General features: G+C 36.7%; 2 protein-coding genes across 2 annotated transcripts; one reads left to right on the top strand and one right to left on the bottom strand.

The window, feature by feature from the left end:
• The first annotated feature begins 9,045 nt into the window (after positions 1-9,045).
• LOC107795331 (psbP domain-containing protein 1, chloroplastic) lies at positions 9,046-13,395 on the top strand. The gene is made up of 4 exons (XM_016617945.2): positions 9,046-9,314; positions 11,431-11,534; positions 11,928-12,359; positions 12,990-13,395. The coding sequence occupies exons 1-4, from the start codon at positions 9,209-9,211 to the stop codon at positions 13,209-13,211; spliced, it is 864 nt and encodes a 287-aa protein (XP_016473431.1). The 5' UTR covers positions 9,046-9,208; the 3' UTR covers positions 13,212-13,395.
• A 1,872-nt stretch (positions 13,396-15,267) lies between these two features.
• On the bottom strand, positions 15,268-16,922 carry LOC107795332 (protein FLOURY 1-like). The gene has a single exon (XM_016617947.2). The coding sequence runs from the start codon at positions 16,539-16,541 to the stop codon at positions 15,630-15,632; it is 912 nt and encodes a 303-aa protein (XP_016473433.2). The 5' UTR covers positions 16,542-16,922; the 3' UTR covers positions 15,268-15,629.
• Between the last annotated feature and the right edge of the window lie 6,039 nt (positions 16,923-22,961).

Here is a 22,961-nt window from a genome sequence, read left to right as displayed (position 1 = left end):
ATACTTTTTTCTCAAAGAGCTTCTTGAGACGACAAAGTCTTGTACTGATAACGTGAAATAAAATAATAAATATTTTTATTAAAATAGTTATAAAAGAGTACAACACGTATTAACTCTAGTTTGTGGTAATTTATTTTTTTATTCAATATAAAAATATTAGCAGCCGAAGGCATAGATTAATTAAATATAACTCTAAATTATTTTATGATGTCTAAAATAATGTAGTCAATGAAATTTGTATTATTTTTGTCGGGTGTGAATAATTTGGCAATGCCTCTATAAATTTGTTTATCTCTTTAATTTTTTTCCAAATAAGTAAAAATCAATTTTATACGTCTATAGTAATCATTGAACTTCTATTTTGTATTGATGGTTAATTTTATGTTGTAAGTATTTGTTTTGCAGAAGTATTTTCAATCATTCTCAAAAATTAAATAAAAAGGGGAAAAAAAGAAGAAGCTTATGGCAAAGAGGCCTTTCATGTCCCTAGCTACAAAGTTCTTTCATTACTTAAAAGTTTATTTTAGAATACCGAACCCTCGGTTTGTAGTCCTTATGGAAATTCAATCTTATACAAAATTTAAATAAGGGAAAATTTTATAAAATTAAAATCTTATTGGATTTAAAATTCCTAAATAAAAGGAGTTCCTGCAAGTTCTAAATATTAGAAAAATAATTAAATGACTATTTTATTCAGTGTGAAATTTACTTTTAAAGGATAAAAAAGGCAAACAATATTTCGCTAAGGAATTTCGTGCTTTTAATATAGTACTATTTTCTGGGTACGCGCATTGCGCGTGTACCCATGTCAATGGTAAACTTTTTAAATATCACATAAATATATTTTAAAGAATATGCTGCCATTTTATAAAATAAAAATTAAAGAAAAATTCAAATTTCTACAAAAGATGAATGTTGACCCTATCTAGCTAACTCTACTGATACACTGCCTTCTTTTTGTTTTTTGTTTTTTTTCTTATTTAGGGGACAAGATTGATATTTGACACAATGCCTTCTTTTTGTTTTTTTGTTTTTTTATTTAGGGAACATCATAAGAAGATATTATTTCTAATGGTTTAATATGAATGGAGCAAAGTTATGAGCTCTAGTATTTTGTAGATAGGGTTCCTCGCCCTACACCTTTTCTTTGCGATACTTATTTTTTTTTAACAATTATCTATTTATTTTCAAAAATATAAATGAAGAAAGAACAAATGATCCGTAAATGAGTTCATAAATTTCTTCAGTCGTACAATTCGCATATTTGCCAAACAAACTTGTGGAACTTCATAATAATGTAAATTTAGTGAAAAATAGGATTTATTATATTTTAGTTGTGCCTTTTCTTCAAGGTATAAGAAATAACTCCATGCCTAGTTTCACCATTTCTACAATATCTCTGATTCTACTGTAACTTTAATTTACATATTGTCTACGCAAAGAATCTCATCTAAAATCTTCTAGAAATTTGAAAAGCCACTCTTGAATTTTGAACCTGCAAAAAATTAACTTTAGGAAAACGAATAGGCCTTAGATACATTCAACATGGGGTAATAACTTCTGTTAACATTCAATAATAGATTTTTAGATATTACTTATTATAACTTGTATTTACATTTTTGTTTAAAAATATTATAACGCAATAGTATTTAATGGAAGGACAATAGTGTCATTCAGCTTTATAAGGATATTTTGGTATTTTAACTTTTTATTTAATAAGTGCGAGATGAGTTCCACTTGGGAAAAAATGCAAGCAAACAAAGTTTCCAGTGAAAAATCGTTTCACTGGAAATAAAGAGACCATCATTTCATCAAGAAAGACCGTGACTCATGATTAAATAATGGATTGTACATTTGTACTGTAAGAAATTTTTCACTACACACAGAAATTCAGTTTATACAATAACAAATCAAAAAAAAAAATAAAAATTATGAACTGCACCAAAAATGTGCTCCACCTTTTACTTTTTTTATATGCCAAGATATCGTATATATTTCACAATCAATTCTTCAAAATATAAAAACTTACTACTAATCTAACTTCTGTCGTGTTAGACAAGTGGTTAGAAAGAGCAGAAGAAAAAAATTATAGAAATTAACATACTCAAAAGAAAAGTAACATGGACTGAAAAAGTTCACCTGATCTGAAAGGACATTCCAATGGTTGAGATAAATTGTACTCCTATTCCTTTTCAGAAGCAAACAAAAAAAAATACAAAAACCACAAACAAATTCTCAAGAGTGATTGTTTGAATGGAAAGCAATCGGAGTGGGATTTTGGGATGAGTTCCGAAGACAGTACAAACGAGCTTCGAGTTTCAAAGACTAATCGAGGAGTCGACTCGATACTATTATCGAGCCCATGACCAAATCGATCGGCAAGGCATTGCTTTGAGGTCGGAAATGCGCTACACCCACCGCGAAGGTTGAACTCAAGCCAAAACCGAGGGCTCGACCCAATAACGAGTTCGAGCCGGTATCGAGCTCGCAGACAAGAGCCGTTACAACCGCACTAAGGAAGAGAATCTTGGCGGGAATCGAGAAAGAGACAATTCATCATGGGTCCTCCACTATATACTTTATTTTATTATAAATAAAGTAGGATCCCTCTACTATAAAAGGGGGAATCCTTGTAAGCATAGGGGCACCTGATACACTATAACAAAAGATCACTTCTCATATAGAAAGATATCTCCTTGTACTTGTTTTACTTTATCTTATTCATTCTTTTTACTCACTATTCTCGTTCTCATAGTCAAGAATACACATATTTCTATTTCTTTATACGATTTGTATCAAATTGTATCGCATATCCTTAGAATCAAACACAAATTTAATGTTATTCGATTTTTAGGGTAAACAGTTTGGCGCCCACCGTGGGGCTGAGGATAACAGTGGTTGTTTGATATAAATCTGCAATACACACCAGTTTACAACTTCAAATCAGCAATGGCTTTACCTATCGACCACGAAGCCGACCTTCAAGATGAAACCAACAACTTGGTACCTGGGGGCCGGAAGGCCACTTGACGATGGCACTGAATCTCGAATCGAAGTACCCGAAATTCGAGCCGAAGTACCGTTAGATGTCAATTTGCAAGTGGCTCTTGAGGCGAACCAACATTCCGAACCGGAAAAAAACATTCAGGGCGGTACTCGATCCGTAGCTCGATACACCCATAACGTGGGGGAAATCGGGAGTGAGCTTACGTATGATCTTCAAGATGTTACAAGCCCAACAAGTAGCGATAGCTCAGTTGCAGAGCCAAACTCATATACAAAGCAGGCCAGATCCCAATCCGCTTCGAGAAATTACCCCCAAAACGGAGCCCGCCATAGTGAAGTCAAACGAGCAAGAATCGGGGACCACTCTCGAAATTACTAAATTGCTCGAGGAACTCACAAAACGAGTCGAAGCCAACGACAAGAGAATGGAAACATACAATGCCATTCTAAAATAAAAAGCGCTACTTCAGCCTTAACTACAACTACATTACGCAAGCCCCGCCGATACCTACCTATAGAGTCAAATTAAAAAAAAAAGTACCAGTGACGGCGACTTTCTAGGTTTATGGATTCAGTCAGCTAAACTCCATCAAACTCCTCAATCAATATCAACAAGATGTCGTGACCGCTTAGGCTTGGTTTACTTTGGTTTGAATGTAAACTAAAATAAGCGGCGTTTATTCAAACAAAGGGAACCGAAGGTTTCCTTGTTTAGTAGTACGAAAGTAGTTCTACTATTAAGATGTTTAATATTAATAAGAAATATTCAGTGTTGTAGCTGTAGAACAGAATGTCGTTCGCCTTTACTTTGACTTTCTGAGAAGGACTTAAGTAGCTAAGTTTTCAAAGGTAAACCAAAATCAATTCCCAAAAAAATCCGTATGTCCGAAATTCCCAAATATAATGGTACGACCGATCCTAACGAACACGTCACCTCTTACACATGTGCCATCAAAGGTAACAATTTGGAGGACGATGAGATCGAATCCGTGTTGTTGAAAAAGTACGGGGAGACCCTCTCGAACGGAGCGATGATTTGGTATCACAATCTGCCGCCAAATTCCATCGATTCTTTTGCCATGTTAGCAGATTCGTTCGTAAAGGCACATGCTGGTGCCATAAAGGTTGCAACAAGGAAATCAGACCTCTTTAAAGTAAAGCAAAGGGGTAATGAAATGCTGAGGGAATTCGTATCCCGATTTCAAATGGAACGCATGGAATTGCCATCGGTCACAGACGATTGGGCCGTCCAAGCTTTCACCCAAGTGTTGAACGAGTAAAGTTCGATAGCATCACGTCGGCTGAAGCAAAATTTGATCGAGTATCCAGCAATAACTTGGGCAGATATACACAACCGATATCAGTCGAAAAATAGGGTCTAAGATGACCAGTTGGGACTTGGGAGCTCCGTCTGGATCCATGCATTAGAACAGGACAGCTATTAAAAACCAAAGGGAGATCGACAGAGAACAAAGATCGAACAGAGACCGATACCAACCGTACGTCGCAAATCGGATGAATAATGGTTCAACACGCAATACCGCTCGGAACAATCGAAGGAGTGATCGGGGGCAAAATTCTCGACGACTTATGACCAAGAGTGGCTTTGATAAATATGTTGATCCTATAGAAACACCTCGGTTATCGGAATATAACTTCAGCGTTGATGCATCCGCCATCGTATTGGCTATCGAACGCATCAAAGACACTAAAGGGGCTCGACCCATGCAGACCGATCCTGCCCAAAGGAATCCCAATCAAATGTGCAAATATCATGAACACATGGCCACAGTTGGGTCGTGGCCGGTATCAGTGATTGCTATTTGTCCTCTTACTTTGCACCCAAACTTGGTTCCTTTGGCATTGCGAGTGTAGATATCGAAATCACTTCTTCGACTGCAAACATCTCTTTTTCGGCCGGTTGTTCTCCGTATATCGTCTTAATCCCTCCCAACGTTGGAAATTTTACCACTTGGTGAAGAGTCTAGGGCACTGCCCTCATGTTGTGGATCCATGGTCTCTCGAACAAGGCGTTGTACCTCATGTCTCCTTCGATCACATAAAACTTGGCCTCCTGGATGGTCCTGGCAGTATTGACTAGTAATGTTATCTCCCCCTTAGTGGTTTCACATCTCATGTTGAATCCGTTCAGAACTCGTACTGTAGGAACGATTTGATCTTGTAGACCGAGATGATCTACGACTCTCGACCGGATGATGTTGGCCGAGCTACCTGGATCAATTAACATACGCTTAACTCGAGATTTATTTATGATTACAGATATTACCAGTGCATCATTTTGAGGCTGTACGATCCCTTTTGCGTCCTCGTCGTTGAAAGACAAGGTTCCTTCTCGTATGTAATCTCGAGTCCGCTTTTCCCTTGTGATGGACACTTTGGTGCACTTCAACATCGGTCCTTTAGGGACATCGACTCCATAGATGATCATGTTAATGACGTGATGACATTCTTCTGGTTCGGTTTGCTTGTTAGAATCCCCGTTTCTGAAATGATTCTTGGTTCGATCCCTCAGAAATTCTCGAAGGTGCCCATTGTTGAACAACCGGGCTACTTCCTCTCTCAACTGTTGGCAATCCTCTATTCTGTATACATGAGTTCCATGATATTTTCACATCTGGTTATGGGCTGGGTTGGATTGTAAAGGTCGAGGACACTTGGTATCTTTAATGCGTCTGATAGCTGATACAATGAAAGTTGCATCAACATTAAAGTTATATTCCAATAACCTTGGTGCTTTTTTAGTTCCGATAGTCCTGTCGAAGACGTTCTTGCTCATGAGTTCCCGAGTCTCTGACCTCGATCATTTCTCCTTTCATTTCGCATATAACTTTGCCCGGACCCATTGCTTCTTCGATCTCCATTATACGGCTGGTACCGATCTCTATTTGACCTCGGTTCAAGGTCGATATCTCTCTTGATTATGTCGACAGGTATGACAGGATAAACGGACCCTGAAGGAGCCTCAAGTTGGTCATCTTTGACTCTGATTTTTGATTGATATCGGTTATACACATCGGCCCAAGTAACAGCCGGGTTCTCTATCAGATTCTACTTCAACTGATGTGAAGCCATCGAGCTTCGAACATTGAGTCCTTGGGTGAAAGTTTGAACGACCCAATCATCAGTGGCAGGTCCATCCGTTCCATTTGAAACCGGGACATGAACTCTTTGAGCATTTCATTACCCTTCTGCTTTACTTTGAAAAGGTCCAACTTCCTAGTCTCGACTTTAATATCCCCGGCGTGTGCTTTAACGAAAGAATCTACAGGCATGGCAAACGAGTCAATATAATTAGGAGGTAAGTTGTGATACCATATCATAGCTCCCTTTGACAGGATCTCTCCAAATTTCTTCAGCAAGACAAATTCGATCTTGTCATCCTCCAAGTCATTCCCTTTGATGGCGCATGTGTAGGAGGTAACATACTCGTTTGGGTCAGTCGTTCCGTTGTACCTAGGAATCTCGGGCATGCGGAACTTCTTAGGGATCATCTTTCGAGCCGCGCTCGGAGGAAAAGATTTTTGTACGAACTTCTTGGAGTCTAGGCCTTTCAATATCGGTGGCACTCCTGGGATTTGATCGACCCTGATTGTAGGTTTCCACTTTCTTATCATTCGCCTCGATCTTCTTCTCTACCGACTCTATCCGTTTTGCCAGTTCCTCGAGCATCTTCATGATTACTGGGTTGGTCCCCGACTCCTTCTCATTCAATCTCCCTGAGACCGGTTCAACTCTCTGAACAACTTCCTGGGATGGTTCGGGATCAATCCTACTTGACAGGCAGCTCTGGTTCTGGAGTTGGGCTATTACCACCTGTTGAGCCTGTAACATTTCGAAGATCACTCGCAAGTTGATTCCACCGTCTTCGCCACTGTGCGTTCTTTGTGCGGCCGATCGAACATCCCTACGGACGCCGTTACAACCGCACTAAGGGAGAGAATCTTGGCGGGAATCGAGGAAGAGACAATTCATCATGGGTCCTCCACTATATGCTTTGTTTTATTATAAATAAAGTAGGATCCCTCTACTATAAAAGGGGAAAATCCTTGTAAGCATAGGGGTACCTGATACACTGTAACAAAAGATCACTTCTCATATGGAAAGATATCTCTTTGTACTTGTTTTACTTTATCTTATTCATTCTTTTTGCTCACTATTCTCATTTTCATAGTCAAGAATACATATATTTCTATTTCTCTATACGATTTGTATCAAATTGTATCGCATATCCTTAGAATCATACATAAATTTAACATTATTCGATTTTTCGGGTAAACAAAAAGTACGGTGAGAAAACAAATATAAATTTTATATTTAATCAACCTGTCATGAACTTACACCCAATCACCAACCTCAACGACCTCACCATAATTGCCCTACAACACAACAAAAAACCAAAATATAACATTAATCATAATTCACCATTAACTATAACAAGAAACAAAACAATTAAGATCACTAAATGAAAGCCAAAAAGTACAAGTGTAAGTCTAGTTACAGGAATACTCACAATGGTTGGACCTATATAAAGAGAACAAAAGGAAAAAAATTCATATAAAATGAGTGCGGAAAGATGAAAGCAATTACTAGTAGACATTGAAAAGATATTCTAAAAGCTCACATAAATTGTATAATTGCAACCATTATTGGAAGATGAAAGCAATTCCGGGACTTTGAATAAAATTCACACAAGTATCTTCCCATTTGCTGATTCATTGTGTACGTGATGTACTTGAATAGTTTTATCCAATAAGTAGTATTTATTGTAATGTAAATTTATTTTTTGGGACAAAATATTAGAAGAGTAATTTTTTATTTGAAGGATAAAAAGTTCATTTAGTTTTATGTGGATATTTTAGTAAATTAACTTTTACTTGGTGGCTCCGCCCTTATAATATAGTATGATGATGATATCTTTATAGTAGTATAGATAAATAGATATAAATGTAATCATATATATAGATATAGATTATTTTAAAGCATTGAAAATTCGATGTGCTTATGAGCCGTGTTTTAAAAGGTGGAGGCGTGAGGCAGAGCGTTTTACTTAATACGAGGCGATGCGTAAGTCCCGAGACATGTGGGTAAGTCCCATGGATCTTTAAATTATTAATTTATGAATTAATAAAATAGCAAAATAATAATAAAAATATAATATCCAATATTTAAATTTTAAAGTTTAAGAAATTTAAAAACTCACAAAAATAAAATATCTAATATTTAAACTTAAACAACGCAATAGTGTTAAAGTTACCATAAGATAAAAATCAACTATAATGTCTTGACTTTCAAATAATTAAAAGGTAACAATATTTTAAAAAATATTATCAGATTATACGGTTTGCCTCTCTAAAAGTTAATAATCAATAAACTCCATCAATAATATAATTTAAGATATTATTTCTTACGATTAAATATAAAATTACTTTCAAGTAGTAAAATAATAAAAGTTTAATAATTTTGAGAGATATAGAACTAAAATATGAATATATATGTGTGTGTGTGTGTGCGCGTGAGAGAGAGAGAGAATTTTGGCTATTCAAATGATATTCACTCTCCAATGTTCTCAATTAGTAAATATGCAATACTATGACTCATTATTTTGAGTATTCCTAATCTTCATATTTCTATAGATGAAAAAAAATTAATTAGTCATTTGTTAAAGAAATTTGAGTGTTAACAATGCTAGTTAGGAAATTTGATGCATGATTTGTGCTAGGAACTATTAGGCGAGCCCGAACAAAGAGCATTAGGCATGTTTCGGAGCTACAATTGGGCGTCGGGGGAGCGTAAGCCTCAGAGTACTAGCCCCACACATGAGCCTCGGGACCTTTTCATAGTGTCCCGTCCCGTGTCAAGTCCCAAAAAGCCTTTTAAAACAGTGCCTATATACAATTTATTAATCATTACTATAAAAAATTATGGAAGAAGTAAAATAACAACACTAGGCGACGATAAAATTGATTCACAAAATAACTAACTCCATTTAAAAGCGTGGCAAAATGTGCAGTGTGGATTGGACAGAATTCTGATTGTCTTTCCACAGCCTCACCCTTACTCATACAGCTGCTGCTTAAAAAGTGTTCATTACACCCATTCTTTGATCGGAGTCGAAGCTTGGATCTTTTATCTTTTTACCGAATAGGAAAACCCAGAAAAAGGCAACCCTTTTTCTTCCACTATGAGAATTCTTCAGGCTTCCACCTCCTACAGTGTTGGCTTTGGCATTCCATCCATTTCTACTCGCCCCAAGTCTTTCACTCAGCGCCGTTCCACCATAGCCGCAGGTACTAAAAGTCTCAAGTAGGAGTGTCAAACGGTCGGGTCGGGTCAGATATGCTTCTGGTAAAAAATGGGTAATGAAAAAAGGGATAAAAAATGGGTTACCTGGTTGATAAATGTCTTCTCAAATATAATCATTTTTGGAAGAATTACTAGTATTAGATGCCTTACAAATGTAAAACTTATCTCATTAGTTATTCATTTTCTAAGTGGATAATATGGTTGTTATCCATATTTGACCCGTTTTAAAAAAGATCATTATGTAACACATTTTTTAATGAACCATTTTGGCACCTCTAGCCTCAACTTTGAACTTGATATATTACATAAAGTTGTTCCATTTTCATTGTATCTCTTTGCATTTTTGTTTCGTTGAGTCCGTTAAGCAATTTATAGGCAGAGCTCACTCAACCTCCTTTTCTAGCTAGAGGTGAATCTCTATGATAAGTCGGTGACTAACCTGCTATATAGGTTAAATTATAGTATTTTTACACTAGCAATGTGTATAACGTAAATTCAACTAACATACCTATTGAATTATGTACCATCTTATCTGAAAGCTTAATTTGTTAGAGAGGAAACAATTTTTGTTTGTTTATTTAGGTTCGCAAGGCCGACTGATTGAAATATGATCTGTTGATGGGTAGCGGTGAGACTTGAATGCTAGGACATTTGTGATATGATTATGAATTGTATGCACCACCTTATTTAAAAGGTTAACCTATTGGAAATGTGACATTTTTGTTTATGTATGTATGTCATCAACATAGAAAGCTCCGATCTCCTATGAGAAACTTTTCATTTCTCTTATTGGGGCTTCAACTCTCACATTAAGTTCTTGCTTCAACAATTCAAAAGTTGGAGAAGTTGGGTGGGGGTGGGGGTGGGGGTGGTTGGAAGTCAGAACTCAGAAGAAGGCAGGGCAGCAAGGTGTTTCCCTTACCAACTAGTTGTTTGGATGATTTGGTAAGAAGGTGATAGAAATGTCAATAGAGACTATGCTTTCCCAAATTCATAACATTTTGCTGTGTTTCGTTTATTCTTGGAATAATGGATATCGCAAGTTCTACAAATGTTTGGATGAGTTTTTGTGAGACTATTCTGATGTAGAGCATAAAGTTAAATACTCATTTCTTAAACAATGTTTTATCTGCTCATAAGAAAGAAAACCTCCTAATGTAGTTTAACTGTAATATCAGCTTTGTTTGTGTTTTGGCTATGAGCTCATAAGCTTCTTAAAGCTTAGAAGCAGAAGAAATTAGTTACATGACAATCGCATCTCACAAAACTCTTTTATGGACTGGAGTTCTGTCTGACTACAACAACAACAGACCCAGTGTAATCCCACAAGTGGTGTTTGGGGAGGGTGTGTGTATGTAGACGTTACCTCCACCTTGAGAATGTAGAGACTTCTGTCTCACTGACAAAGAAATTGTGCTTCATGTCATAAGTGCAACACTAATATATAGGTCACGTTCTGCTTATTGCAATACCTAATTATAAAGACCCAAAAACTGACACCTAGGATGTCAACTCAAGTTGGTTTTATTTTTCCTTAGACGCAGAAAAAAATACATGACAATTTGACATATTCAAAGTTGCTGAGTTTTAAGGCCAGTTGCAAAGTTCTACTAGTATTTATTATTTGTAAACAAATAAGGAGCTTATATATTTTGCTTCTGACCTTGATATTCAATTGACTGCATGTGAGATTTTGAATAACAAGCACTAGCTAATATTTGGTGTCTGAATTTTAGAGTTCTTTGGCGATGTAAATTAATTACTAAAGAACAAGTTTTCAAGCGATTACTAGAAAGCTTCCATTTGGCATTTCTTCCTTCCTTACTTGTCTGTTGCCGGGCATCTACTTAGTCTGAGGTGTTGCCCAAAACCCTCAAGGTCCAAGCTTTACATCTCCTATGCACTAATGTAAGTGATAGGGCGGTGTTTGCCTAATAGAATTGGCTTCTGTCATGAATCTTCAATTAATGGTTTGCAAGCCCCAATTCCATGATTTCTTGTTGTCCAGTATTACTTGCAACTTTTTCTTTTGGTTCTTGGATGTACAAGTTCATATCGATAGCTATAGTTAAAACTTCTCTTATGTTGCTACAAATCTAGGGCAAGCGTTGGACAAACCTGTTCAGATGGCAAGAAAGTTCTCAGAGCAGCATACTGTGAAGAAGGGAGATATGGTGAAAGAAGGAACTTCAGCTGTTTTAGAGGTTTTTTCCTTTTCAATTTTAAATCTCGGGCTATTGATTTTTACAATATTATGATTAGAGGTGATACTAAATTACAGTTTTCAGCCCTTCAATTTAAATAATCAATTGTCTTTGACTTTTCAAAGTCATCATATAGGTACGGTAAAAGCCATTTTAACATGTTGTATACAGTTCAAGTATAAAAGTTTGCAAGTATTTGAAGCGTATCGTCAAAGATCTGCAGTGGCCGAGTTTCTCTACCTGCCTTAGTACACAAATGGTCTCATTTTACACAAATCATGGCGCTATGTGTTTCATTGTCTGTCACTATGCTTTCTGCTAGACCATTGGTTATTTCCTGAAAGCCGTTATTGTTGCACAGTTTCTCACTAGAATTTTCCGATATATAATCAGAAAAAAGATTTTGCAGTTCCAAGGAGAAAGGCAATGGCCCTGATATGCTCAAGTTTCGTGCTCTCAAATTATGAATTGCCCAAAGTTGCATATGCTCAATCTATTGAGTTCAGGGAGTATATTGATACCTTTGACGGCTATTCCTTTATGTATCCTCGAAACTGGATTCAAGTGCGTGGTGCTGGTGCTGACATATTTTTCAGGGATCCTCTTGTTTTAGATGAAAATCTGTCAGTGGAGATATCATCTCCTTCATCCTCTAACTACAAAAGTGTAGAAGATTTGGGTCCACCAGAAAAAGCTGGAAAGGGAGTCCTTAGACAATATTTGACTGAATTTATGTCCACTAGACTTGGTGTCAGACGCGAATCAAGTGTTCTTTCTACTTCGTCAAGGGTAGCTGATGATGGGAGGCTGTATTATCAAGTTGAGGTAATATATTAGCATTTTGCTAGTTATGAATGGTTTTTGGGGTCCTTTTGCCTGTCTGATGATAAAGGTGTCTAGATATATATGATGATTTGGCTTCATGTTGTTCATATCATAAGTTGTGTCATGCCTGTTGAGGGGAGAATAGCTCCCAAATTTTTGGTTCTCCTTCCCCTTTACCATTTGGTATCTAACGCCAGTGTTGGAGCCAGAAATTTCACTAAGAGGTGTCAAAATATAAATAAGTAAACACACAAAAAGTTAAGGGGATTCAACATATAGTAAATATATCTGAAAAATAAATTTTGACCTAGTTACACAGTGTAATTTTCCGATGAAGGAATGTCCCACCACTGTCTAACCCCCACATGCCCGATTAATTCGAATTCGCGTTGGGTAAGTCCACTGAGGAGAGTATAATGCTCCATACTAGAAAGTTCTATGTTCCGAAGGATCCAAGTGGGTGCAGGGATCTCAACTATCCCACTACACCTTGGTGATGAATAGCTTCCAGTTAAAGCTTCATTCTTCTTAGTTTACATGTATTGCAATTCATGTTTTTTTTTGTGTGTGTGTGTGCACGCGCGTATTCCTGGATTCTAATACCAGATTCTGTCATGCTGTGATAAGTAGGTGAATATCAAGTCATATGCTAACAATAATGAGTTGGCTGTAATGCCACAAGATCGAGTTGCTCGTCTGGAATGGGATAGGCGATACCTTTCAGTTCTTGGAGTGGAAAACAACCGTTTATACGAATTGAGAATACAAACACCTGAAACAACCTTTGCAGATGAGGAAAGTGACATTCGTGCAGTTATGGATTCCTTCCGAGTAAACAAGATTGAAGTTTGATAGACCTTTTATTCAAAAAGAAACATTTCGGCAGCCATTTGTTCAAGATTCGATTTGATCACATGGGAACATTGACGCCTGTTTAGCCATTGGTTTTATTTCAGTTTCTTATTCATGGCTTTTGTCTGGTTTGCTGTCTGTTGCTTCTGGTCTTTATTTTATGCCCTCTAACGTTTACTTTTCCCTTGTCTGGGAGATCTGAGCAAAAATTATATTTTGATCAATAAATTCCATACATAAAACAGTTGATGAATATTAACGCTCCAAGGGCATAAAGAAAAAGGAAATAATGCCTACAATTGCACAATCCACTGCTGGGGCTTCATTTAAAGTTTGTGCCGTCAGTAAAAAGACTACACAAAAGTATTATTTGAGTTCATACTTTTACTCCAATCTGCTAGAATTGTTAGAAAGAAAAAAGAAACAGGGGTTAGCAGTGATAACATTTTGATTTTAGATTCATTATGAAGGGAAAAAACAAAAAGAAATGACTCTCATTAGAGTATCTGAATGGAGAATCTGTCTTCTATTGTATTTTGGTATTTCAAAAGTTTCATCAGAATGGGTCTCTTTTGCTTGCAGAAATACTCATTAATGGAGTATTTGTCTTGTGATCAAAGTCGTACGGTTGAAAACTAGAAGATACTATCTATATCACCATTTTATGGTGGCTACTTTATAAGGACAGCTCAGCACCACAGAAGCTAATCAGATTATTCATACGAAATTCTGATACAAGATAATACAAAAAGCTTCATAAAAATGAACCTGTCCGCCATCTATTCTTTCCAATTTCTTTCAAGATTGGAGGAATACTGTGACATTGAGCACGCCACGTTGCAAGAGAATAGAACGCGACAAGGTGATGAATACACACATTCTAAAATGATATAAGCAGCTTCAGCTATTTCCCATGGCAAAAAAGGCAATTGATATCATCATCTCATGGATAAAGATGTTGAGGTTTTTGTTTTTAAGATGAAATAGTCTTAAAATGAGGGTGAATGGGAAATGAAGGGAAAATGAAATTTTTGAGTAAAATTTTAAGTTTCCCCCTCTTGACAATGAGACATTGTCCCATATTGGAAGAGGAAAAGATTTTTGGTGGGTATATATATAATTGCTCTTCTTGTAGCTCTTAAAGAGTTAAGAAGAAAGCAAGCCTCGCGCCGTCGTCGTCGCTCAGTTCGGCTTCGGCTTCGGCTTCGGCTACGATTGATCAATTTTTTGGACCAAATTTATTTGTTAATAGTAAATATTAACGTAAGATTATCCGCATTTGTAACGGATATTTTCCAATACGTGTATTGACCACAAGGCAGCCGCCTAATGCTCTTCCCACCATGATTGTGCTTGCTCCACAAACAAGCTAATGCTTGCTCCACCATGGAGGGTGGACGATTGTTCTTCTTCAACACTGGCTGCTATATATATGTGCAACAGCTGTTGAAGAAAGACACACACAAGACACAAGACACAAACTGAAATCGCTCAACAGATTTGGCTATACACTGCATTCCTTCCTCTCAGCATTTCCATACAATTTTCTGAGTTTCTACTCCTTCGTTCTGCATTGTTTTTAACTTCAAACAAAGCAACTGTAAGTGTGATTTGCTACCGAACTTTGTGTTCGCTTAAACACTGGGGTTTGAAGTACCGCTACACCAGTGTGTGATTCGTTCTATCCTGGGAAGAAATAATCCATTACCTTGGGTACTAAGAGGGGATTAAATTCCTTAAGGAAACACTGTGAATTCAGTAGGCTCGAATTAATTACTGTTTCATTACGTTAACTTATATTTTGCAGAATTATTATTTACAAATACAGCAATATTGGCGGAAATAACAAAAGATAGACCGAATTAGTTTTCCCACATATACACAAAAGGAAAAAAAGAAGCTGGTGATGCTTACAGATCCTTAAATTCTGGAGCTATCTATCAGTGACAACATTAGGGAGCAATCTAGATATACTCACAAGAAACAGTGAAAATGTTGTTTAACTTTATTCAAGTACTAACACTTTGCACAAAAAAAATGGCATAGTCAAATATTCACGATCAGAGTAACTTTGCTTTCAAAACATATGAATTGAGTTGCTATATTAATACTAGTACTATTATTTACAAGTGAAAACTGAACATAATTCCACTACACAAGGAGGAGCTGGTTCACTGTTCAAAGACCAATTAGTTGCTTGGAGATTCATAGAGCAAGTGATAGTGGATAACCATCAAAAAGCAAAAGTATATGCACCACTTATTGATGTTGGTTAACTGGACGAGTTGATGTACTCTCCAATGATTGACCCCCCATATCTCTTGGATTCCTATGAGTTTTTGCCAAACAGTTCTTGTCTGTAATGAAGGGAAGCAAATCTACAGTTTTTAGTGTTTTTCCAAGTAATAAAAAAACTTACTATGTTGACAAATCCATGTCAAGAGAGCTAAAGAGGGTATAGTGAAAAGCATCATCCAAGTTGGTGTTGAGAGAACTATGATTCTCCTCATCATCAGCTACTTCTGAGTGGTCCCCTTCATCATCCCTTTTCCCAAAAGTCTTCAACTTTTCTTTACAACATAATTTGAGTTGGCCTTCCAAGATACTCCTTTCTGATTCATGCTTAAGTACAAGCCATTGTAATGATTGAATTACTTCTTGGTCATGTAATTGCTTCTCCTCAGCCAACCTTTTATATTGATTGGCTTCCATTTCAACCAAACTCTTTTCATTCTGTAGCCGCAAAATCATTGCCATTGTTTCCTCAGCTGCTGTAGCTGCTGCCATTCTCTCCTTCTCAAGTTCCAAACAAGCAGCATTTGCTCTGCTCCTTTCAATCTTAACCATTTTCCTCAGTGACAAAACATCAAACACTTTATCTTCATCATGACATTCTTGTTCATCATCATCCAATTCCTCATCTGAAACACATTTCACTTTTTCCTCTTCTAATAACCCAGACTTGCAAAATTTCATCTTTGCACTACATTTCTCATCAAAATCATTTTTTGAGCAACACCCATTTCTCAATTCACCTGATTTTCCACAAAATTCACAAAGAAAACGGTTCCAACCTTTGCAATACCAACTAAACTGCAAGACCCTTAACCCCAAACCGAACAACAAGAACAGGCCCAAAACCTTATACACTTGCCCAAACCACCCAAATACCAGAAATCCAAATCCCAAATCAGCATTAAGACTCAAAAGCTTCAGCGCTTCAACACAATCCATTAAAAATAAATCCAGAAAATAACCCAGAAATCTTTTATTAAATTCAAAGACTGAGCACAAAATGAAGAAAAAACACACAAGATGCATAATCTGCATGTGAGTTTCAAAGTTTTAAATGCCACTGTTGGTATGTACCAATATCCCAATCCAAAATTAAAAAATGCAAGCACAAAGAACTATGAATAACACTTCTTTTTTGGTTTCGAGATATGGGTTTTTGTTGCTGAAGAGTATAGACTATAGACTAGAATGAGTAAAAAAACAAGTGTGTGATTTTTTTTTTTGGGGTATGGAAAGGAGGAGAAGAAGAGTAGATAGGAGAGTAGAGATTATTGGGAAGCGAGAAATAAAGGCGAAGAGATTGAGGACAAGGCAACGATCACTCAGTTTTATAAGTCAGCAACGGATTCAAAGATTGCTGAATAATGCCGCATGATACGGCCACGATGCTACGTTTCATTGTACTTTTTCGTAATTTAATATAGCGTACCATATCTCTACATTGCAAGGAATTGGTTATTACTAATCTATAATCCTATGTTTGTTGTTTAGAATTATTTCTGGATTACAAAAATATCCGTTTAGATTTTTAGTCCATTGCATTACTTTTCTAATCTTTTCCGTACTAATGACCATTTTGTTATTAATACTAAATTATCAACATATCCATTTTAATCCGTTGCATTAGTATCCATTCATTTATTTATTTTTCCAATATCTATGTATTAGCTTCTTCTTTTTCTTTTTAGGCAAAAATAATGGATAAAACACACTCGTCATTCCGTTTTGGTTCGAAGCAGGGGCGGCTCTAAGGCTTTGGGCACTGAGGCCCGTTGCCTTAGGTTCCCAAAATTTGAAGGCCCTAAATGCAGTGAGACCATTGCCTTAGACCTCCAAAATTTGAAGGCCTCAAATTTATTTTAAATTTTTATTATTATTTTTACTATATACTATATAATTTATATAAATAATTAGTATAAAGAAAAGTGCTACAATATATTTTTTTGTTACTTGATTGAGGTTATTTTATACCAATAAATTTATAAATTATAATAATTGTTTCCCTCCTAATTAGTAGTTATTATATCTGTTTCAGTCTTTAATTTTAATTTTATCATTTTTATATAGGAATTAAGTTATATATATCGACAACATAATGAATTTCTTTTACAATGTTCTCTTAAACTGCATGAACACAAAAATATTCATGCACCGATTTTCTTTTTGTGTAATTCAACATATTATATTAGGTTGTTTATAATTTATTTTAGATATTTACTAATAAGTGCTACTTAATAGAATGAACTATAATCACCATTTAAATTGATCAGAATGAGTAAATATTTTTTACACCGTCAATGCTCAAAACTTAAGCTATTACATTATGTATGTTTATATCTTTTTCTTGTTTGTGATGATAACCAAATCAAAATTTTCACTTTGAGTTCTGGACCTCAACATCCGATAGTCCACCACTTTATTTTTTGTGGTCTTCTTCTTCCTTTTTTTTTTTAAATTTATTTTTTTTGTCTTAAATGATTAATTTGTTATTTAAAAAGCAAAATTTGTTGTTAGCATAAATATTTTATAAAATAAATTTAAGGGCCTCTAAATATGATTTCGCCTTAGTCCACGAGATCCGTTCAGCTGTCACTGGTTCGAAGGAGCAATTAGTCAAACTTTTCGAGTTCATGTAGCATCTCATCAAAAAGAATATAAGCTGATCCTTCTTAATGTAATGTTGTGCCTTGAATGCGACATGGGACACCAAAAGCTGAAGTTATTTCTATAATAACAATGGACACAGTTTTCATTATCAGAGTTAACAATATTATTTTTTGTATATTAGTAAGTTTTTAGGAGAAGAAGGAATTCACTGGATAAGTAGCTCAACCCTTAAAAGTATTCTTACAAGTAAAACATTCTGCAATTAAAAGGTACTAATCATGCCGTTATTTTATAATATTTTGTTGAGTCCTAGTTAAAAAATTACTCCTATGGTAAAAAAAATTAAAAGAGGAAATTTGAAATTCCTCTTCCCCGTGAGTTCTTGAAACAAAAGGAAAAAAAAAGTTAATAAGCAGATGTGAAATTTGTTTTCATGGAAAAAAGAAAAGAACACGGAGATTAATTGCTTTATCTGATTAAGTGAAGGAAAAAAAATGTGAAAACGTTGTTTATTATGCAAAATGGATAAAATGAAGTGAACGGTAGTTACTTTCTTTGTTTGGTTATGCTTTTAACCATATCAAATTCATTCAAACATGAAAGAAATAATGTCATTTAGAACAAAATATTCCATTTTTAAAACGACAAAAGTACTATGTACTACTACTAAAATCTCTAACGGATATTTAGAACAAATATTTGTTTTTTTTATCAACAGTAATTTGTCTTGCTTTCTTCTTCTTTTCCACTTATAGATAATTTCTCTCTTATCTTCACGTATATTAAATCGTATAATCGTATACACTTGCAAAAGAAGCGAAGCAAGAAATTCAGTGCCATATTATAGAAGCACGAGAAAGAGGTACTTTTGAGGCTAGTCCCAAAGTTTAATTTTACTACAAGTTTCTTTAAAAGCAACTATAAATGCTGTCTTAAGAACAAAAGGCAGCTGGAATTGGGACATTCCCAAGGAATAAAAGACGGTTTGACTGTTGGTGTTTTGTGCTCCGTTAGTTTCAAAAACTAATCCGTCAACCTTTTATTTTGAATTTAAAGCATAGTATATATTACTCATCACTATGAAATACGTCATGAAATTTATATACCTATAAGGATATACTATTAAATGTAAAATAAGAAGGTTAAGCTAAAAAAAATCACAATAAAAAATGCGTCATATATTTTGAACAAACTTAAGAAAATAGTGTAATATAAAATAAAACAAAAAGATTAATCAATTATCAAATAATTTATTACTCTAGTACTTGTTCTTTCTCAGTTGCCAATCCCATGTACTCTAGATGATTATTTGTAGAGGGGCTTTGATTAAACTAATTTTAGTGTATAAAAATAAGCTTTTAATTTTCAGTTAGTAATTTTTAAGTCTTATGTATATCCGCTTTCTTTTTACAGGTTCAGTGTGGTTGATTTGGCTCCAATAGGTTACTCATCATTTTTTCGAAGTTTATACTCCTAGTATATGATATAGTATATAGTCCACTTACCTATAGTTGGTTTTTTCAAGGGAGATTATAATGTAAAATTTTACATTATTAGCTTATCAACTTATACCTTATTAAATGTTCAAGCATGAATCATGAAGTAAATGAAATTGGTTCTTTTAACCATCTTGAATCCGTTGTCCAACGGTATCAAATGGGAGTTGTATACGGTCGAAATAGATTTCGACCTTAGCACGTTCGATCGAGATCGAACGATGATCTATCGAAGTAAGATCCCGAAGGTGGAACAAACTAACCTCGAACCCGGGGAGGCCGATCCGTGTCGAGGTCGATATCATTATCAAGCTCGAATCGAAATCGAACCATGATGCAGAGTAGATCTATCATGCTGATAATCCAGAGACCAACCAACATTGACCTCGAATCGATTCAAGGGTTCGAGCCAGGATCGGGCTCGAACCAAGATCAAGAGCTCGAGTCGAAATCAAGCTCAAACCAAAATCGAGGGTTCTAAGCAAGATCGAGCTCGCAGACAAAAGCCGTTGCAATCCTACTAGAGAGAATCTTGGCAGAAATTGTGGAAAAATTGACTTATTATGGGTCTCCCACCGAATGTTTATTTTATTATGCTTAGAGCCAAATTCCTCCACTATAAAAGGGCTTGGTTACCATTTCTGTAAAACAAGTTTTTCTCAGGCTTATATTGTAATAAAAGCGCTATATTCTTCTACAGTAAAGAATCGCTCTTTCAGATTTCTTAGATTGATTCTATTTGTTGAATCCTAAGATTTATTGTTCCTAACAACCTTATCTATTTTGCATTCTCTGCAATCTATATTTACATTTCTATTTATCCTTACATTTTGTGTTAAGTTACGCCACATATCCTCGGAACTGCGTATAAATTCAATTCTATCCATTTTTCGGGTAAACAGTTTGGCACCCACCGTGGGGCCGAAGATAACAGTGATTATTTGATATAAATCTGAAAAAACACGCCATTGTGCTTTGGGCTTATTTTCGAAAACATCTTGAATTTCGGATCAGCTACGAATAACCACCAATCAAATGGCTTCACCGATCGATAACGAAGCCGGCTTTCAAGATGAAACCAACAACTTGGTACCCGGGGCCGGAAGGCCAATTAACGATGGCACCGAGGCTCGAATCGAAGTACCCGAAATTCGAGCCGAAATACCATTGGATGTCAATTCACAAATAGCTTTGGAGGCGAATCAGCGTTCCGAACCGGAAAGAAGCATTCAGGGCAGTACTCGATCCGTAGCCCGAGACACCCAAAATGCGGGGGAAATCGGGGCCAGCTTATGTATAATCTTCGAGATGCTACAAGCCCAACAAGTAGCGATAGCTCAACTACAGAGCCAAACTCGCGCACAAAGCAGGCCGGATTCCAATCCACTTCGAGAAGTCACCCCAAAACAGAGCCCGCCATAGTGAAATCTAACGAGCAAGAATCGGGGACTACTTCTGAAATTACTAAATTGCTCGAGGAACTCACAAAACGAGTCGAAGCCAACGACAAGAGGGTGGAAACGTACAATGCCAGGGTCGATCAAATCCCGGGGTTCCACCAATGATAAATGGGCTTGATTCGAAAAAATTCATACAAAAGCCTTTTCCGTCGAGTGCGGCACCGAAGCCAATCCCCAAAAAATTCCGTATGCCCGAAATTCCCAAATATAACGGTACGACCGATCCTAACGAACATGTCACCTCTTACACATGTGCCATAAAAGGCAACGATTTGGAGGACGATGTGATCGAATCCGTGTTGTTGAAAAAGTTTGCGGAGACCCTCTCGAAGGGAGCGATGATCTGATATCACAATTTACCACCGAATTCCATCGATTCTTTTGCCATGTTAGCAGATTCGTTCGTAAAGGTACATGTTGGTGCCATAAAGGTTGCAACAAGGAAATGAGACATCTTCAAAGTAAAGCAAAGGGAGAATGAAATGCTGAGGGAATTCGTATCCCGATTTCAAATGGAACGCATGAAATTACCACCGGTCACAGACGATTGGGCCGTACAAGCTTTCACCCAAGGGATGAACGAGCTAAGCTCGACATCATCACATCGGCTGAAACAAAATTTGATCCAGTGATAACTTGGGCAGATGTACACAACCGATACCAATCGAAAGTTAGGGTCGAGGATGATCAGTTGGGAGCTCCGTACGGACCCGTGCATCAGAACAAGACAGTTAATAAAAACCAAAAGGAGATCGACAGAGAACAAAGGTCAAACAGAGACCGATATCGATCGTACGTCGCAGATCGGGTGAACAACGGTTCAGCACGCAATGCAGTTCGGAACAATCGAAGGATTGATCGAGGGCAAAATTCTCGGGGACTTATGAGTAAGAGCGGCTTCGATAAATATGCCGATCCTATAGAAGCACCTCGATTATCAGAATATAACTTTAGCGTTGGTGCATCCGCTATCTTGTCGGCCATCGGACGCATCAAAGACACTAAATGGCCTCGAACCATGCAGACTGTTCCTGCCAGAAGAAATCCCAATCAAACGTGTGAATATCATGGTACCCATGGCCACAGGATGGAAGATTGCAAGCAACTAAGAGAGGAAATAGCCCGCTTATTTAACAAAGGACACCTTAGGGAATTTTTGAGTGATAGGGCGAAGGACCATTTTAAAAATAGGGATTTCAGCAAGCAAAACGAGCAAGAAGAACCGCAGCACATCATCCACATGATCATCGGCGGCATCGATACCCCTCAGGGACCAATGCTTAAACGCACTAAAACATCGATTGTGAGGGAAAATCGATCTCGGACTCAAGATTACGTACCTATGGGGACTTTGTCCTTTGATGATGAAGATGCAGAAGGGGTCATCCAACCTCATAACGACGCACAGGTAATATCCGTACTCATGAATAAAACTAAAATTAAGCGTGTGTTAATCGATCCAGGTAGCTCGGCCAACATTATCCGATTGAAGATAGTAGAGCAGCTCGGCCTACAGGATCAGATCGTACCCGTAACTCTGGTTCTAAACGGGTTCAATATGGCATGTGAAACCACCAAAGGCGAGATAATCCTACCAATAAACGTGGCCGAAACCATCCAGGGAACAAAGTTTCACGTGATCGAAGGCGATATGAGATACAACGCCTTTTTCGGAAGGCCATGGATCCATAACATGAGAGCTGTACCTTCGACCCTACACCAGGCCCTCAAATTCCCGACATAGAGAGGTGTCAAAATGATGTACGGAGAACAGCCAGCCGCGAAGGAAATGTTCACCGTCGAGGAAGCTAAACCAATGTCCTCACCTTCACCGATAAAAGGATTGGGCTTGGAAGGAGAACGAGACGCCAAATAGCAATCACAGACATCGG

Source organism: Nicotiana tabacum, unplaced genomic scaffold (genome assembly GCF_000715075.1).
Source record: "Nicotiana tabacum cultivar K326 unplaced genomic scaffold, ASM71507v2 Un00001, whole genome shotgun sequence".
Lineage (NCBI taxonomy): Eukaryota > Viridiplantae > Streptophyta > Magnoliopsida > Solanales > Solanaceae > Nicotiana > Nicotiana tabacum.
This window is presented reverse-complemented; position numbering and strand designations above follow the sequence as displayed.